Source organism: Staurois parvus, unplaced genomic scaffold, assembly GCF_062004578.1.
Source record: "Staurois parvus isolate SC_StPar_1 unplaced genomic scaffold, SC_StPar_1.0 ptg001171l, whole genome shotgun sequence".
Lineage (NCBI taxonomy): Eukaryota > Metazoa > Chordata > Amphibia > Anura > Ranidae > Staurois > Staurois parvus.
The window spans coordinates 81,252-100,600 of record NW_028318967.1 but is presented as its reverse complement, the minus strand read 5'-3'; the positions used below and the strand labels follow the sequence as shown (position 1 = coordinate 100,600).

The 19,349-nt window shown below is 39.5% G+C and overlaps 1 protein-coding gene across 1 annotated transcript in view; it reads right to left on the bottom strand.

Moving 5' to 3' along the window:
- WWC1 (WW and C2 domain containing 1) overlaps positions 1–19,349 on the bottom strand; it is a 115,490-nt gene that overhangs the window by 32,508 nt on the left and 63,633 nt on the right. Inside the window, exons 9-14 of the mRNA XM_089659607.1 lie at positions 16,826–16,915; positions 12,318–12,859; positions 10,076–10,184; positions 8,481–8,558; positions 7,931–8,017; positions 5,289–5,478 (exon numbers count right to left, since the gene is read on the bottom strand). Coding sequence (XP_089515733.1) covers positions 5,289–5,478; positions 7,931–8,017; positions 8,481–8,558; positions 10,076–10,184; positions 12,318–12,859; positions 16,826–16,915 — 1,096 coding nt within the window. The remainder of the gene's footprint in view (positions 1–5,288; positions 5,479–7,930; positions 8,018–8,480; positions 8,559–10,075; positions 10,185–12,317; positions 12,860–16,825; positions 16,916–19,349) is intronic.

The following is a 19,349-nucleotide window of genomic DNA, read 5'->3' as shown; positions in this document are numbered from 1 at the left end:
TTAAGTCCAAAGGTTCACATACTTTTTCCTCCCTGCACTGTGAATGTTTACATGTTATGTGCAATTAAACCATGGCAACATTATAAGGTTTGTGTAGTATTATGTTCAGCAGACTGTGTTCTTCTATTGTTGTGACTTAGCTGACGTTCAGAGCACATTTTATGCCCAATTCATGCAAAACTCCACGTAATCCCAAGGGGTTCACATACTTTTTCTTGCAACTGTATATCAAGAAGGAGGCTGTAAACCATAGAAAAAAATCTTAGCAACCCTAGACAGCTCTTCTGCACCATCAACAGATTATTAAAACCTTGAAGTCTGTCCACATTACCAGCTTCAACACAGCTCTAGCACATTCTTAGGATTTTTTTTCTCCTTATAAACTGAAAATAAGGCATCACATTCTTACCTTGCTACATGTTTCTTCCATATCACTTCCTGATCCACCCAGTTTTACTGGTTCTTCTCTCTCCCGCTTCTGTATTTGACTCTACATCTTTGATTAAATTGGTGTAAAATATGAAATCTTTCATTTGCATAGTTGAACCTATTCCCACCCATTTATTTAAATCTTGCTTTAGTTCACTCCGCCCCATTATTCTCAATATAGTAAATGACTCCCTTAGCACTGGTTCTGTACCAACGATCCTTTAAATTGTCCAGAGCCATGTTGGGTTTTTTAGTTTTTTTTTGGTACTGGGGGTGATGGCAACAGTTTTAACAACTTTTGCCCCTTACCCTCCCTTGCCAAGTTCCTCAAATGAGTTGTGATAGCTGCGTTACATAACCACCTGGCTTTAAATAACCTATTTGAACCCGTCCAATCTGGTTTTCGGCAACTGCACAGCACAGAAACCACCGTGGTCAAAGTCACAAATGATCTTCTGTTAGCTTCTGATTCTGGCTCACTAACTTCTTATTCTACTGGATCTTAGTTCTGCCTTTGAAACTGTAGATCACAATCTTTTACTCTCTTGCTTCTACAATATGTACAAAATTCTGCAGCCAGAATCCTCACTATGTCTGGTACAGGTGACCATATTACCCCTATCCTGGAATCCTTGCACCTACCCATCAGGTTTTTCATAGACTTTAAGATCCTCTTGCTCACATTTTGTAAAGCGCTGCGCAAACTGTTGCGCTATATAAATCCTGTATAATAATAATATAAGGCTTTTCATGGCTTGGCACACAGTTATCTGTCTGAACTTTTAACAACGTAATAACTTACTTACCCTTGTAACCTCTGCTCAAATTCTGGTTTTCTGTGTGTCCCCCCCTACTCACCTACAATCGATGAGACAGCCTTCTCCTGCTATGCTCCAAAAATCTGGAATTCTCTTCCAAGGAACATCATCAGAGAGTCATCTTTTCTAAACTCATTCAAATCAAATCTAAAAATGTTTTAGACAAGCTTTCACATAATGGTACTTTTTTTCCTTAGTTTCATCCTGTGTATTTCTTGTTTGTTTTCTTTGTAAGGAACTTTAGGAAGCTACCTTTAAAGGCGCTATATAAAATAAAGTTTATTATTATTACTATAAACTCCTAAAATGTTCCTCAACATATCAAATGCCTGCCTGCAGTAGGGTCTGAGGGTACCCTTCTTCACACATTTTGGGAATGTCCGAAATTTAAAGAATTTTGAACAATGGTAGCTTTCTTATTACATTAGATGGCAGGTTTCTTATTACATGAGAAAGCTTTCTTATTACAGCAGCTGTTATGGTAGCTTTCTTATTACATGAAACCCCACTATTTATCAAAAATACAAAAATTCACTCTTAAAACATCTTTAAACTGCTGTGAAAGTGTGTATCCCAGTATTGTGGAAAAGTACCACCCCGCCAACCAGACCCGACTAGGATAACTGAAATCTACCAAAATGGAAACCTTCCTATGGTGCTGAAAGAGCAGGACAAGAAATAATGGAAAGTCTGTACCCACTTTTTCATTTACAAAGGACAAACCCCCTCCTTGCCTCCCAACAATAGCATCACCATCAACTTGATTCACAGAGCTCTTCCTTTATGCCATGTGGAGTGACCGGGTCTCCCCTTGTCCCTTTCTTCTTTCACCCACTTCCCGTTTATTTTTTGATTTTTTGTTGTTATTTCCTACTCTCCTCTTTCCCCCAATCATTTCTGCCTTCTTTCTACCTTCTACCACTTGAACCTAGATAGACCCTAGAGTTCTGCTATGTTAAAACAATTACAAATGTAAGAAAAAGTGTTACTTGCAGACAATCACGGCATAGATTCAATATAACATAAGTTACATACTATAACATTACATACTAAAATACAAAAGTACATTTAGGGACGTGCTTTGTTAGTCATGTGATCAACTTGCTTTGTATTGTGTGCTCTGTCATGGTCATGAACTGTTCCGTGGAATGGTCATGCGATTTCTGTTAAAATAAAGAATTTATTTAAAAAAAAAAAAAAAAAAAAAACATTAAAGATGACTACAGATGGATCAAAATTCAGCCGGTTCAGCAGTGACCGGCTGAATTTCAATACATTTATGGCTGTTCCTGCCTGTCAGAAGTTGATATAATGACCAACTTCTGTGGAACGAGACTGCTGGAAAACCTCTGTGGATCAGTGGCAGCAAAGAAGTCCCACTGTCAGAATACATTGTCACAGTGGGCAGGATTTCTCCATCCACCTTGCATGGGTTAATAAGGGAATCCTTGCTTTTTTTTGCTGATCAAAAAAAAAAAAAAAAAAAAAGTCTATGGCTTTTAGGCTTAGTAGCAGGGCTGTCTGTCTGCCCTCTCCATTCCTTCAGTGGGCCACTGGGCTGCACATCAGGTGTACAGTTCATAGGTCAGCCACAGGAGCACACAATAATTGTTACTGGAGGGATTCCCAGGTACGAAACTTTGCAACAGATTAACAAAAAACAATTTTCTTTATAAAACAGTGAAGCATGATGCCAAGCACGATAAAAATAGACTTAGGATCTACATACACTTTAGGCAAACCCAATAAAATATATATAGTTATTTTGTAGTTTAATAAAAAAAAGGCATATTTTTATAATTAATTAGAAAATACATTTGCCACATTTTATTCTAGAAACATAGTTTTGGTGGCATCATAAATGGGACAAATCACACATTAAAGAAGTACTTTAAATCTACAGTTACATTAGTTGCTTTTAAAAATGAACACTGCAAATTTATTTTTACGTTTATGCCTTTGACATGTTTTGACTATTGTAACTCCCTCCTCATTGGCCTACCCCATCGCAGGCTATCCCCTCTTCAGTCTATCATGAATGCTGCTGCCAGACTCATCCACCTTACTAACCGTTCTGTATCAGCCACCCCTCTCTGCCAATCCCTCCACTGGCTTCCCATTGCCCAACCGATACAATTCAAAACATTAACAATAACATATAAAGCCATTTATAACTCTGCCCCAAATTACATCACCGATCTTGTCTCCAAATATCACCCAAACCGTACTCTCCGCTCCTTGCACGACCTCCTGCTCTCTAGCTCCCTTGTCTCCTCCTCCCATGCTCGTCTCCAAGACTTCTCCAGAGCATCCCCCATCCTCCGGAATTCTCTACCCCAATTTATCAGACTATCGCCTACGCTGCTAACTTTTAGGTGATCTCTGAAAACCTCTCTCTTCAGGGAAGCCTATCCTGCCCTCAGCTAATAATGGAACCTTCTACTCTTCCTACCAGTCCATCCCCCACACTTACTACCTTTTGTACCACTAGCCCCTCCCTCCTAGATTGTAAGCTCCAAGGAGCAGAGCCCTCCTATCCCTCTTGTATTGTTGCTGTATTGTCTCCCATTATATTGTAAAGCGCTGAGCAAACTGTTGGCGCTATATAAATCCTGTATAATAATAATAATGTATGACAAGTAGTAACAAAGTTATTCTCATATTAAAAGGTCCATAGCTGAAGTGTCAAATGGCTCTGGAACTGGTTAAAAAGACAGGATAGTAGACAAGGCCTTTTGAGATGACAGAGCAGTAGCAAGAGGGATGTAAAAAAATAACTATTTGCTGCAGCATACATTTGAAGACTAAAAACAGTCCAAAACACGTCAACTGGCATTGCCACTTGTACGCTGAAATTGCAAATAGAGTTATTTTTTTTCACCTGATATGCTATCATTTTCTACTTACCACAAAAAGTGAAGAGAAGTACTCTCTTTAGGAAACTGGTGGGAAAATGTTTTAAGGAGAAGTACAGCCAAAGCTCTTTTGGCTGTGCTTCTCCTGTGGATCACAGGAGTGCAGTTTGTTCTGTGACGTCACTCAGCTGGTCCAGGCTGGGGCGAGATCCCAACTTAAAAGTCAGGATTCACCCCAGAGTCTGGAGTGGCACCTGGCTCAGTCTCTCAGCAAGCAATCAGAGCCTGAGCCAGCCACTCCCTTCCCCTCCGCAGCCCAGCACTCCAGTGAGCTCAGAGTGGCTGTGAGAACTCAGCCGTCATGTGATCGATGAGTTCTTACACTTGGAGCCGGCGGGGGATAGATGCAACATTGGACCAATGCTGCAGTCACCTCTTAAGTAAATATAAATGGGGGGGAGGAGGAGAATCCACACCTCTCGTTTAAGTAGAGTAATCTTGTTTCAAATAGAAGTTCACCTTTCGTGACATGTTACACCCATATTCAGGGTGTAACAAGTAACAGATTATGATCAGACTGGCCCCAGCTCCCCACTTTGACAGCAAGCGGGGAATCTTCTCCCCACTCATTACCTGTCAAATTAGAAAAAAAAAAAAAGTGGCCGTGCGGGGCTCCGCCTGCCTGGCCGCCTCACTCATTCACAGTCGTCTATGAATGAGAGACTACAAGTACCGACAGCCTTAGCGGCTGTCAGCTTGTAGTCCTCAATGAACTACCACAGTGCTGTGGAGCACTATGGTAGTACATCCTGTACGGACAAGCAGATATACTGACAGATCTGCAGAAGACCTGCATGACACCAGCAATCTGCTGATCACTTGTGCAATGCTTTACAGGCTCCTGCAGACAAAAATAATAAATACACTTTTTTTACCTGCAAAAAAAAAGTGCATTATTTTTTACTAAAAGGTGAACTTATCCTTTAAATCTAAGGCCTCCAGTGTTTAAAAACCCCTCCTAATTATTTTGCACTTTCACTTTAAGTTTTTGATACGACAGCAGTATATTATACAAAATACAATAATGCAAAAAAAAAATTGTTAACTCTTTTAATGTTGCAAAATATGTAACAAAATAGGATTGAGCATAAATAACTAAGCTGAAAGAGATGCAAAATTAGTTTACCATGCATTCTTCTCGATGTTTTCTTAGTGTGCACACATCAACTTGCAAAGTCTTTTGATGTAACACCGCAAGGGATACAGGTGCCAAAAACATTTCATTGAACACTACAATGTCTGATGAATCCACAGTTCTTGTACGGAACAAGCAGATTGTATTTTCAGAACAGGGAAGAATGGCAACACGGACATATCTATAAATAAATGCATTAAAATCAGTGAAACAAAATTTCTAAATATTTTTCATTTTTAGAATGATAAAAAAAATTACAGCAAAAGCAAAGAATACTAAAATGAAAATGTTATACAAACAAAGCTATATATTTAATCCTTTAGTGACATGTTCCTTTAAAGAGTTTTAGCACAGTAGTATAAAAAAGGGTAAGCTTCTTTTAGTTTGTGACGTGCACAACTACACGAGTCATTCACTTACGCCAACATATTTCTACTGACTGAGACCAATTCTGGTATTCCTGACAATTCAGCACAGGTCTGCCTTCTAAAGTTATGCTGAAATCCACTGATTTCACTGGATGTCCGGGCCAAACCCTGTTAACAGTTCTGATCCACTTTGTCCTCTTGAGTCAACAACAGAGGGGCTCCAATAGGAATGCAGTATATGACTGCCATAATGAACATGTGTTTTTCACCTTTTCTACAATACAAATGCTCATAGAGCAAACAAATCTACACACTCTCATGCAAGAATGAAACAAAATTTGTGGGGAAAAAAGATCAAGAACAACTAATCCCTTTTGATTCATTGGTTGAAATGTTGAAAGGAAAATTATAATTAACATATTGAAGGGTAACTGCATAAATGTTAAAGACAGATGTTTCTCTGCTAGTGCATCTGTGAAGGTTCTTTTTTGCTCAGGTCATGGTTTACATAGTAGTAGTTATTCACTTTGAACTGGACCGCTGAAACATCTTCAACATTACAACATGCGCTCACAAATTTAGGCTGGGGGTTACCACCACTCCATATTTTCCTGGTTAACCACCACTGCCTAAAAACCTCAAGATTGGTCTTGAAGAGGTTGCGACAGTAAAAAGTGTTGGGTTGGAGTTTCGTGACGCCATCCTGCACACAACCCAAGCTCGCAGCAGGCAGAGCGGTGGAACCAGGACCAGAGAAAAAAGCAAGTGTTATACCTTAGTGCTGGGAGACACCACATGGCAATGTGAGTTATACGGTTTTTAAGAGGTTTTCATATAAAAAGTGTTTTTATGGTTTGGCACTTTCTATTGCTTCTTCCTGTGACTTGCATGAGTGTACGAGCTGAGGTGGTGGCAGTGGTGGTTAACCAGGCAAATATGGAGTGGAGGAGTGGTGGTAACCCCTGACCTTCATTTGTGTGCGCATGTCGTAATGATGAAGATGTTTCTCTATTAGACAAAGTATTTTAACAACTGATGGTGACCGATCTTGAGAATCTTGAGCAGTGGTGGATTACCCACGCAGATATGGAGTGGAGGAGTGATAGTAACCCCCAACCTTCATTTGTGAGCACAAGTTGACTCAGGGCATAGCAGGTCTTACCTGGTGAGTGAGTAGTGTGGGTGCAGGCTATCTACATGGTGAAGGACACTGAAGGCATGGAGGGATGGCAAGAGCACTGTAGCCTGAATGTGTACTGTTGCACTGAATTGGACACTTGAAGGTTACAAAGCAAGGAACACTTTTATATGAATTTAACACATATATTAATTTGTAAGGAACAGAGCACTTTATAGGGATATTTATGCACTTTGCTGATGAATTTGAGGCTAGTTTTGCACATATATGAATTTGATACGATATAGGGTATTTATGTACATATGAATTGGAGACAAGACATGGTAAACACTTTACTAGTATAAAAGCACTCTACATTTGTATATTTGGATTATCAGTGGTCACAATAACGGTGATCTGTTACAGCAGCTGATGTGAATTAGTGATCGTGCGGATGAAAAAGTAGAAAAAACACCCTTGATGCCACCTTGAAGAAAGAGAAATACCTGGCTGAAATCTTCTGTACAAACTGACACTTTGAGGATTGTTGATCTTCTGTAGGGCCCAGTTGTTCATCCCAGTAACCTCATTGCCACTACACAGATCAGCAGGAAGCACCACTAAGTGATACAGATGACCAGGAGATCTAAAGTCCTGGAAGGGTGAGTTTCTTCAGAAGACTTCAGCCAGATATTACATTACACAGCATTCAGTGGTGCAGGCAGGCAGGGGGTGAGGGTTGGCTGAAGACGCTGCACACAGGTGGTTTTTTACCATCATGCATAGAATACATGAAGGTAAAAAAACTTTGAGCCTTTAAAACCACTTTGATAATAAAACCTGGAAGCTGGTTTTTATGGAGAGTTGCACCAGATTTTGCACACTCCAATTTGAGTGAATAACCCCCAGTATGTTGCAGTGTGCAAGTTTCCACCTATTACTTTGAGATGATTACTTCAGAGTATGAGAAGCACTGACAAGACCTGATACGTAAAGCAGGGACAGCTGACAATCTTACAGCGGAGCTATACAGGTGAACATAAGCAACACCAGAAACAGAGGCAAAATGCATTGTGTTAAATCATAACAAGCTAAGCTTTTAATACATGTGGAAAAAGTAAGATTTTTAAAACCTATGCCATACTTACAAAGTCTTGTCCTGTTGTAGCAATAAAGCGGGTGAATTATCTAAGTGAATAATAAATATAGCAAACACTTGCTTTTTCTGTTCATACCTGCAAATGGTAGCAGAAAATTAATTACTAAAAAAAAAAAAAAAAAGACTTGTTTTTACTGCAATATGTAAATCAGTTCAACATTTTAAGGTCAGCATAAAACTGCCCCCCAAACTATCCCACCCAAATTGCATAAGCAAGGAGAATAAGAAGATAACTTTGGTGCTGATCAACCTACAGATCAGCTGCCATTTGTTGATCCTAGGACATATTTTCTATTTTGGTACATACATTTTGTATTTCTTTATTATCTACATTAGCATGGCATGTTTACATTTTTCAGAAATGTAAACAGTTGCAGTATACAAAAAATCTTTACAGGAAACATAAGCATCATGTGCACAATATACAGTATATCAAACAATAAGATTTATGCTAATACAATCTGTGTTGCATTTTGAAAGACCAAAAACAAAGTTTCTCCAATACTGCATAACTGATGTCAACAACAAACTATTCTTACTTCATTCCGATATTGATTCTTGCAGTAGCCAAAGTCCTTGCATCCTCATTTTCAAAATCAACAAGTTCCAACACCTGCCTGAAGAATGCACAATAATATTTATCTATAAGATAGCATCTATTTAGATCTCAACAATAATTGCAGCATATCTAAACAGAAGTAATAGAATGCAATAGTAGTTCTACAGATGAGGGAAGGAAAAGAAAGAAAAAAAAAAAAATGAGGAGGAGGTGAGCCTGAGTAATTGTGACAGGGGTTCCACGTTTTGAGAAATCTAAAAAATATCTGTAAAAATCGATATTATTATAATATCAGAAAATACTATCTGTAAATGCTTTTCTGTTGACCATTATCAATTCAGAAATTAACTATGTGTTTTCCATGATCTGGCAGTATGTCTATTTTGTTGCCATAAAAATTAACTCTAGCAGTTGAAAGTCCATAAGAAATACAGATGAGAATACAAGTAAAATAAATATTAAAACTTACATTTAATAACCAGTAACTACCTCCATGAATAGTAAACACAACCCCATAGACTTTGATTTTTGTAATACAAGATCAATTTCTGGCCTGGCAGCAATAGTGTTGTCGGTTCGAATTCCAACCATGGCACTACCTGTCTGGGGTTTGCATGTTCTTCCTGTGCCTGTGTGAGTTTCCTCCAGTTTCTTTCCACACTTCAAAGACATGCTGGTAGGTAAATCAGCTCTAGTATGAGCATGTATGAATGTGAGTTAGGCTCTGTTCACACTACTGTGATGTGGTTATGTTGTGCAACTTTGGTTGTGTTTTGGATGTGGTTTGCACACTTTGGTGCCACCAAAGTAGCACAGGAACCTTTCCCAAAGCTGCATCACAGCTGCGCTGCACTGCTGTGAACAAGCACCATTGGAAGCAATGTTATTTCCATTGTCATGCGATTCAGTGTGAACCAAGGCCTTAGTGAACTTATATTGTAAACTCCTTGAGGGCATGAACTGATGTGAATGTACAACATATACATTATGTAAATTATTGGCACTATAAGTGATTTTCCTTCACTTCCTACCAGGAAAGAAAGTAATGGGACATCCCTCCAACAAGGTCACAGACAAAAAACACATTTTTAGTATGGTGAGGAGGGGTTAAGACGTTTGACAACAATTTAGTAAAGTTTGTGTGCCTTCCTGTCCCAGTATAAAAGCAAAGCAGAACCAGAAGAGGAAATTTTGATAATATTTGGAAATAATTGTTTATAAAACACTGGATCAATATGCATAATCAGTCTAACATTCAGAACAGAGGGAAACCACCTCTTGGCTGCCTGTCAGACTCTGTAATTCTCTTTGAGGTACAACAGTGACTTCCACATAAAACTGTGGTTGATATATGGGTTTGTGTGTGTTATATATATATATATATATATATATATATATATATATGCTGTCCTTGGCAGCAAACCAAGTGTATTAGGGTTCATAAAAAAAACAAACACATTAAAGCATGGAAATGAACATTCCACTTTTGATTTGTGTCTTATTCATAAATCAAAAGAAGAACTGTCCTGTGAATCTGGTTGTGCTACATTTAAAGTTTCAGACTGTAAAAGGTACCTTTGTGTTGTTGCTTCATATACACCACTGTCTCCAGCCACAGACTCATCTGATACCGCTGCTGATACAGCAGAAACTTCCAACCCAGGCAATGGAAAGCAACCTAAACCTGTAAACAAAAAACAATAACATACAGGATAATACATCATATGCTGTAAATTCTACGAATATTAAGAGTCATTGAGTAAATAAATGTATAAGAAAGCACACGATGATGCTTTAAATAATGTGAAGGTCAGCAAACTGTAAGGTCAATCCCAATATAGTGATCTTAATGCATTGAGCAAATCATTGTTAATATCCCTTCAACGAGAACACAGACTGGTGGAGAGTTTGATAGACAAAAACTACCAATGTTCCTGGTAAATTATAAAAGATAATGTTACACCGAGTAAATAGCTACCCAACATGTCATGCTTTAAAGTGCATATGCCCATGGAACAGCAACAAGCGGCGGTACATGAAATTAGCCATAGACAACTCTTTAAAAGCCTTTACAGGTTACAAGATCAGCATTATTGCTCTCACTCTGATGTCCACAGCACACCTCATATGTGTTCGGATCAATGTGTACATGTACATGTAGGACCTACTTGTACATTCGCATTTGCGCATGGGCATGGGGAGACAGGGGAGCTTTAATATTTCTATTAGTTTTATTTAAATTGACTTTTTTACACTGTCTCTATTTTTTTTTTTAATCAACTTTACTGCCATCAAATGCCATCAAAGATGCCTTCAGAAGCGTCTGATCAAACCAAGATCAGATGCTTGTGTGGTCAGTAATAGCTTGTAAAGTGGACGTGATGAGATTCTTAGCCCTAAAGCCTTGAGCACATGATGAGAATAGCAAACGCATGATCGTGTTTTTTTTTTTTTTTTGCATGCTAGCCTCATACCGAAAGTGAAGCGGTTACTAAAGTTATGAAAATTATTGTATGACAGAGTAAAAAGTGATGATATGTATTGTATTCTATTTTCAGACTAAAACTGTACTGATTAACCACTTGCATTCCGGGCACTTTTACCCCCTTCATGCCAAGGCCAATTTTCAGTGCTGTCACACTTTTAATCACAATTGCGCGGTCATGCAACATTGTACCCATATGAAATTTGTATAATTTGTTTCTCCGTTTCTTTTTTTCTTATTCTTCTCGTTTATTTGTAAACAGTATTTGAACACAGAGGTACAGTGCTACATGTCTGGTTCCTAAACTGTTGAAGACCTATTTCATTTTTTCGTTATTTGTGCTAATGACCATGTCCGTCTTCTCATCAAGTATATAACAAACCTTGTATTGGAATTTACATGTTAAACGCTATGACCAGTATTTACATTTGTACCCTATCTTTTTTCAATAAACACGGATTTTAATAATTGTAATGTTAGATATAGAATACCTGTTCATCTTTCAAGAATTTCAATGTCCTTGTAACTTTGTGTGCTGAATTGATATCTGGAACAATGTTATCAGCCATCCCAGCTGTCTTTTGTAAACTACACAACACTTTCACTCTATGTAATGGAGATTAAGAGAGAAGAAGGTGGCTGTAGCCTAAATCAGAGGAGCAGCCAAGAGAAACAGAGCTGCTGAGGGAGCACTGTCACCCTAGGACAGGAAGTATGTTTCTGTCAGGATTAACAGGCAAAAATAATGGAAGCTTTCTGGGAAAAAAATAATGGAAAAAGCAAAGGCAAAATAAAAGGAAGCCACCACATCTAAGGCCTAGTAAGCTGCAATATATGTGCTCTGCACATATGCAGAAAATAAACAGACTCACGGTAGATGAGACACTCTCAGGGTTTGAAATGAGGAACCATATAAAAAGTAGTGTGTTGTGCACATAATGTTTTGCCAGGCTGCAGCACACCTTTATCAAGGCCACATATCAACGCCATAAAAAAAATGGGTTGTGTCCCCCTGAAATGTTAGACATACAATAAATTGTACCTTTTATTTGGTACTTTTTGTCATGTCCGAAAGTGCCTCATCTATTTGAGATAGAAAAAAAAGGGAGAGCAGAAAAGGGGTGAGCTGTTCTGGGAAGGTAAAATAAACGGGGTTCAAACAGAGTTATGAAGAAATAAAGTATTCAAGGAAAGGATGCTGCATAACCTGTGAACTTGATAAAGGACAGGAATGCCTGAAACTGATGTTAAAAAAAAATCCATTTTGTGTGTGTGCGCGTGTGTGTATCTATCTATCTACAACCACACATATACACATTTGTTTTTCTTTACCTTGTCCAGTAGGGTTGCCTTCTATTTCATGTTCATAGCTTCCATCTATTGGCTTCTTCACTGGCTCAGCAGCAAGACCAAGTTCTAAAAATTGCCTGCTTAAATCAAAATCTTTAAAGTCCATATGGCTCAAGAAATCATCTCCAGTCAAAAGAGACCCAGTTACAAGTGGTGAAGAAGGAGGAGATGGGGAGGAAAAAGATGATCTAGGAGATAAAGATGTCACAGATTTAGGAGTACCAGACAAAGATCTCAAGGCCTGGACACGGTTTGTTGAATCTGTGTTTTGCGACTTTACTACTTCATTTTCATGAATAGTGGTGATAGAGTCAGATGGTCTATAACCAGATGTCCCTTCTTGTAGCATAAATTCAACTTTGTTCTGGTATTCAGTATCAAGCTGATCCAAAGGTTCATAGTACAGATCTGTAAAGCTTGCTGATGTTGAAGAGTCCTGGCTAGAGGTGACCAGAGATCCCCGACTCGAAGCAAGAGATCCAGGACTGCTCCCAGATGAAAGTGACTGAGTGCTAGTAGAGAGGCTAAAAACAAGAAAGGATTATACCAGTTTAAAAAGTTTTCAAAATGAACCTAAAACCATATCTTGTTTACTAGTTTCCTTGCCCTAAACATTTAGCAGTAACATACTATTCAGACGACCAAACTACAGCTAAAGGCTAAAAAAATATTACCGCTGTCAAAAGAAAGTAGGCTACATAAACCATCTTTCTTCAGTTTTGTATCCCTTAATATTCGCTGTAGTTTTTCTCACTGTTAACATGACTCCTATACAACTCCAGAAAATTGGACGAGGTTTACATAGCCTTTTGAAAAAGTTTTAGTACAGGAAGGTCTATACTACAAACGAGACAAGATTAACCGATTCAGTACAACTACCCACCAATGTGCGATGAATGAGAAAAACTATGAGCCAACTAGAATGCTAAGCAGAACTATCAATTTGGATTTAAAGCTGTGTCTATTTTTTTAAATTATACCATTCATTTAGAAAAAGTCTACAGGCTTAACTATATATTTACTAAAACACTGGTCCAAGCATGGTCAAACCCCCTCGCTGCGACACTCCTTTTTAAAGTAAACAATTACAATAAACAACAATTTATACACAAGCCATTCATAATAACCATGTCCTTGCTAATTCATAAATGAATGTTGTATATAAACAAAAGTCATATGATCATGATCACATGGCATTTGTTTAGACACAACATGTAGTCAGGATCACCACAGTTAAGAGAAGATGTAGTGACACTAAATGGTGTATCATATTAGCCATTCATGAACGTCATGTCCTTGCTTGACCTAGTGATCATGAATGAACATTCATAAACAAAAGCCACTGATAATCACTGGGTCATGTAAGGACACTGGGATCAATGGTGACTTACGATTAAAAATAAATTTAAAAAAAGTAGAAATAAATGCTTGATAGCAGTGCCATTGTTTTAGTAAAAAAGAGCAGTAAGTCAGACACATGAGCAGGAAATTCATTTTCTGGAATTCAATACGCATAATTAACTTACCCATTTGCACCACAGCACGTAGCAGCAAGTAAACTCTGGAAATGTTTTGAAATGTATAAAACTGACCTAAAGATATTTTTTTTTCCAAAAGTGGAGTTACATTTTTAAGTATGCATTCAGCAAGGGTGTTTTTGGTAATGTCAATTTTTAGTTTTTTTTATGCATATTGAGTTTTCTTATTTAAATATAGACTGCTACGTCAGACTACAGTGTGTGGTTAGGCATTTAGAACTGTTGATTTTTTTTAGTACATTTGTTAATATGATCAGTTTATTGTAAACAATCATAATAATGGCCATTATTGTTATAAAATGGGGTTCTACTTCCTCAACTTGTGGGAATTATGTCCTTTATAACCCCTTCTCTTCTGTCCTTCCCTTTCCCCCTTTTTCTTCTTTTACCTCCCCTGTACCCTCAAGGACATACTTCTTCAAATTTATCGGTTTCTTATCGGGTTTCCCTATTTATTCTTCGGCCTTGACCTCAGGCGATGTCGTTAACTTGCATTCCATTACTCATTTGAAAGAAGCTGTGTATTGTCAAGATATGCACGTTTCTTTTTGTACCCTTCTTATACTGCACTTGGAGGCAATTCCTCGTAATGTCTTTGCTGATCATTTGCTGCCTTTTATACTGTACTTTGCTGGGACTGCTTGTACCTATTTATTGCAAAATATTCAATAAACATATTTCTGGGAAAAAATGGGTCTCTATATAAAGCTTTAATTATATGTATACATGGAGGCAGCTACATTTTTTATTTTATATACAGACTTTGCTCCATGCTTATGTAGCTTTATAGTAATTGTAATTTACTGAACCTTTCTTCCTGCCTAGACTGACTGAATACAATACAAACCCCTAGGTGAAATATCCTGTAATTGACTTAGGGCTCATGTACACTGCAGCTGAAAAACTCACGTTTGAACGCTGGAAATTGACAGAAGGTAAACGCAGGTTAAAAGTCAGTTTTGACACGTTTGCATACCGCGTTTAGTCGCATTTATGTTAAGAAGCGTTTTTTAAAGATAAGCACAGGAGAACCTCCCAAATGCCCAGAATGCACTGGAAAGTGGTAAATTATTACCGTATTTTTCGCCATATAAGACGCACCTGCCCATAAGACGCACCTAGGTTTTAGAGGCAGAAAACAGGAAAAAAAAAATTCTGAACTAATGGACTGCAAACAAAGTACAGGAGATGACCAGAGACTGCGGACAGCACAGGGACGACCAGAGACTGCGGACAGCACAGGGACGACCAGAGACTGCGGACAGCACAGGGACGACCAGAGACTGCGGACAGCACAGGGACGACCAGAGACTGCGGACAGCACAGGGACGACCAGAGACTGCGGACAGCACAGGGACGACCAGAGACTGCGGACAGCACAGGGACGACCAGAGACTGCGGACAGCACAGATGACTGCTGACCTTTGGGGAGGTGGGGGGCGGGTACCTGAATTTGACAGGTACCCGATCTTACCTGTTCCTCGATCCAGCCGCGCGCTGTCTTCCCGGCTTCTGTAATGGCGTTCGGCATGACAGCCGGGTGCCCAGTACGCATGAGCGAGAAGCACTTGCGCTTTGTGAAAGGTCCGGCGGCTTCTGGGATCTGTCATGTGTCCCAGGTACCATTCACAAAGCGCACCGCTTCTCACGCATGCGCACTGGGCACCCGGCTATCATGCCCAGTGCCCACACTACAGAAGCCGGGAAGACAGCACGCCGCTGGATAGAGGAACAGGTAAGGTCCCGCTGCAGAGCTGAGCGGCCGGCCCAGTATTCTGACACGGCCGCGGTGGAAATACCGGACCGGCCGCTCCATATTCGCCTTATAAGACGCACTGACATTTCCCCCCCAGTTTTGGGGAAGAAAAAGTGCGTCTTATACGGCGAAAAATACGGTAACTATTTCAGGCTTTTTCAGAGAAATACAGAGAGTAGAAGCAGAGAAAGCAGTATGTGTTGAGATTAGCTTAGGTGTGAGTTGTCTATTAACATTTCTTTTGTTTCCAAGGGTGGGAAAGGTGTCTGGTGGAGTGAGTCATTAAGGCCACCTGGCAGGGGGTCTTCATGAGGAATTTGAGGTGTGAATGGTCATTAACATATCTTTTGTTTCCAAGGGTGGGAAAGGACTGAGGTGTGAATTGGTCATTACAATGTGTGACTAGCTTGCTAGGAACATCCTGTGTTCAGTGTTTTGTCCATTTGAGTACCTTGAAAACGAATTGCATGCATTTTTCATGATGAAAAAAGGCTCTGGACAGCATCTGGAAATGGAACTGGACAGCATCTGGAAATGGAAGAGTTAAACAAATTTTCCAACCGCTTATAAACGCGGTTAACCGCATTTACAAGCATTTGGCGTTTGAAACGCTGTTAAAATCTACTGCTGAACGCAAGTTTTCTGCATTCAAAAAAACGACTGTAAACTCAACTGCCTATAAACATAGTGTACATGGACACATAGGAAAACATTAGGGTGAGTTCAGGGGCTGCTAAAAAAAATGCTGAATAGCTCCTAAACGTGAGTTTATCAGCTGCAGTGTACATGAGCCCTTAAATTGAAAAGCAGTTAAAGACAAATGGCTGAATATTTATGAAATATGGAAAACCACCAGAGAGACTCTACAAATCTGTATATGAAATTCCCCTACGAAAATGGCTAACAGCAAGCGAAACTGTGCAAATATCATAGAAAACTACTCAAATAACTAAGAATGCATATTAAAAATACACAGAAAACACACTTTATCACTATCAGGAAATGCTGAAACTTTGCCTAATCAGAATGGCCTGACATTCAGGGGTGAAGCAAAGGGTACTGAAAGCTAGATGAACATACTTTCTACATTTCACCATCATTTGTGTTCAGAAACTATATCTAAAATCAAACCTTTTTTTGTTTTGGATAGAATAGGTAATACTGCTTTACAATCTGTAATATTATTTTGTAAATACCTTCTCAGTTGTATGTGTAGTGTTGCCATTAACCTGGTTGTCTCTTCAAGTTCTCTAACCAACTGATTCCTTTTACTGCACATCTTTAACCTGATAAGAAAATTAAATGTTAGAAATTTGGCATGTTTAGCAATAATATTTTATTTGTTTAAAAAAATGGTGAGAAAGCAGATCATAATAATAATGTTTACGTAATATTTGATTAAAAAAAAAAAAAGAAAGAAGCAGACCATAATAAACTGGTAACCATTTTCCTGCACTACACTGATGATATATGCATGCTCTGTCTGCACAGCCGTATCATTGATTCACAGGGACCTGCTGGAGCAGATGCCTTGTAGTTCTCAATTGACTATGAGTGTGCTGATCAGCTTTGTCCATTCACTCTTCCTCCAGCTTGTTAACTGAAAGACCATGGGGAGATACAAGCGGAAAACTGGAGGACATGCCTGCAGGAGCTTGACATTGCACCCCCGATCCACTGTGGGAAAAAAATTATAAATTCACTTTTTTCCTGCAAAATACGTGCTTTTACTATTTTTCCCTTACAGATTAATCTAGCCTCTAAGACAGGGGTAGGCAACCTTAACCACTTGCCCTCTGGAAAATTTACCCCCCTTCCTGACCAGGCCATTTTTTGTTATCTGGCACTGCATAATTGTTGTTTTTATTTACACGGTCCCCTCTTTTTTTTTTAAATCACTTTTGTTATCACAGTGGATATTTACATTCCCTGTGATAACAATAGGCAATGACAGGTACTCTTTTCTGAGAAATCTGGGGTCTATTAGACTCTAGATCTCTGCTCTCCCCTTAAAGCATCTGATCATACCAAGATTGATGTGATCAGATGCTTTCCCAATTAAAAATGATGCTGTTAATATTCAGCAAAACAGAAATGATGCAATGCTCGTAGCTTCTGGTTGCTTAGACCATAGAGATAACTGGAGCCATTCAGGTCTCCGATCAGAGCATTTTCAGATTCCCCTGTGGGACAAGAGAGCTAAAAAAACAAAACAAAAAAAAATACATGGCAGGGGGAGGTGGGAGTCCCTTCCCGCTGCTTGTAAAAATGATCAAGCAGGTAATTAGCTGCTAGGATTGCTGTTACATAAAAGCTGACTACAAACTGAAAAAAATATCAGGATGATGCCTGTAGCTGCAGGCATCATCCTGGTATAACCACTCAAAGTCCAGCGATGTACCAGTACATTGCTGGTCCTTGTTGGGCATATATGTAACAGCAGAGAACATGGGTATATGATGACTTGGGTCTGTGGATCAACATGACCACAATTCATTCTTTTTTGTAATGCCCAAGTTGAGGGTCAGGTTCAAAAAAGTTTTAAATTCAGAAACCGTGATAGATTTCCATGCGAATTATCTGGCAAGAGCAGAATCTGGGTTGGCGGTGATGTATTGTCGTGCGTATAAATTGCTTTGACCTACAAAAAGGCCTGGAATATTTCTTAGATACACAGATAATAACTGGATACTAACATTTATAGGTAAAGTTGATCCAGGGAATATCCAATTGCCTCTCGGGGGATCAGGAAGGAATTTACTTTTTTTCCTGCAGGAGAAAATTGGATCATGCGTCGCTGGGTTTTTTTTGCCTTCCTCTGGATAAACTGTGGGTGTAGGATTGTAACTTTTTTTTTTTGATGGTTGAACTTGATGGAAGTTTGTCTTTTTTCGGCCGGACTGGCTATGTAGTAGAGGGGATAATTGCTAGTGCTGGCAGCGAACGAGCTAATCCTGCTAACTATACAAAAGAGGCACTAGTATAGTTCTGTTCAGTTCAGTTCATATTGATCTGTACAAACACTATACTAGTAATGGGGGTGATCATCAACCTATAGCGTAGGTGCGATAGTGTGCGGGCAATCGAACGCTAGCTGACCCTGGCTGGTAGGGGAGCTTACTGACCCCGATGTTATCTGATGTTGCTAGTGGCAGTAATACAGTGATCAGTAAAAAAAAAATCTATATACTGACACTGTACTAGTGGCACTGGCTGGGTGACAGGGTGATCAAAGGGTTAATGGGGTGATCAAAGGGTTAAATGTGCTAATCTAATGCGTGCGTGTAAAGTGTAGTGCTTTTACTCACAGTGCGGTGTTCTCTCTTCTCTCCCTGGACTGACGAGGGGGCAGCGGGATGCACAGGTGCATTCACACCCCGAAACAGAAAGCGACATAAGGTTACGTCGCTTGCCCAGAGCCGCTGCTTGCCTGTACAATGCGGGCAGGAGGTCAGCAAGTACTGTATTTTTCGCTTCATAAGACGCACTCCCCCCCAAAAAAATGGGGGGAAATGTCTTCTGTGTGTCTTAAGAAGCGAAAATGCAGCGGGCGGCCCGGCATTTCCCATCGCCGCTGCCGTGTTAGAATACCGGGCCGGCCGCTCGGCTTTTTTTTACAGCAGAACCTGCTCCTGGGTCCTACCTGTTCTTCGGTCCAGCGGTGTCCTCACCACCGCTGGTTTCACTGGCCGTCTTCTCTCCCTGGTGCCGGCATCTTTA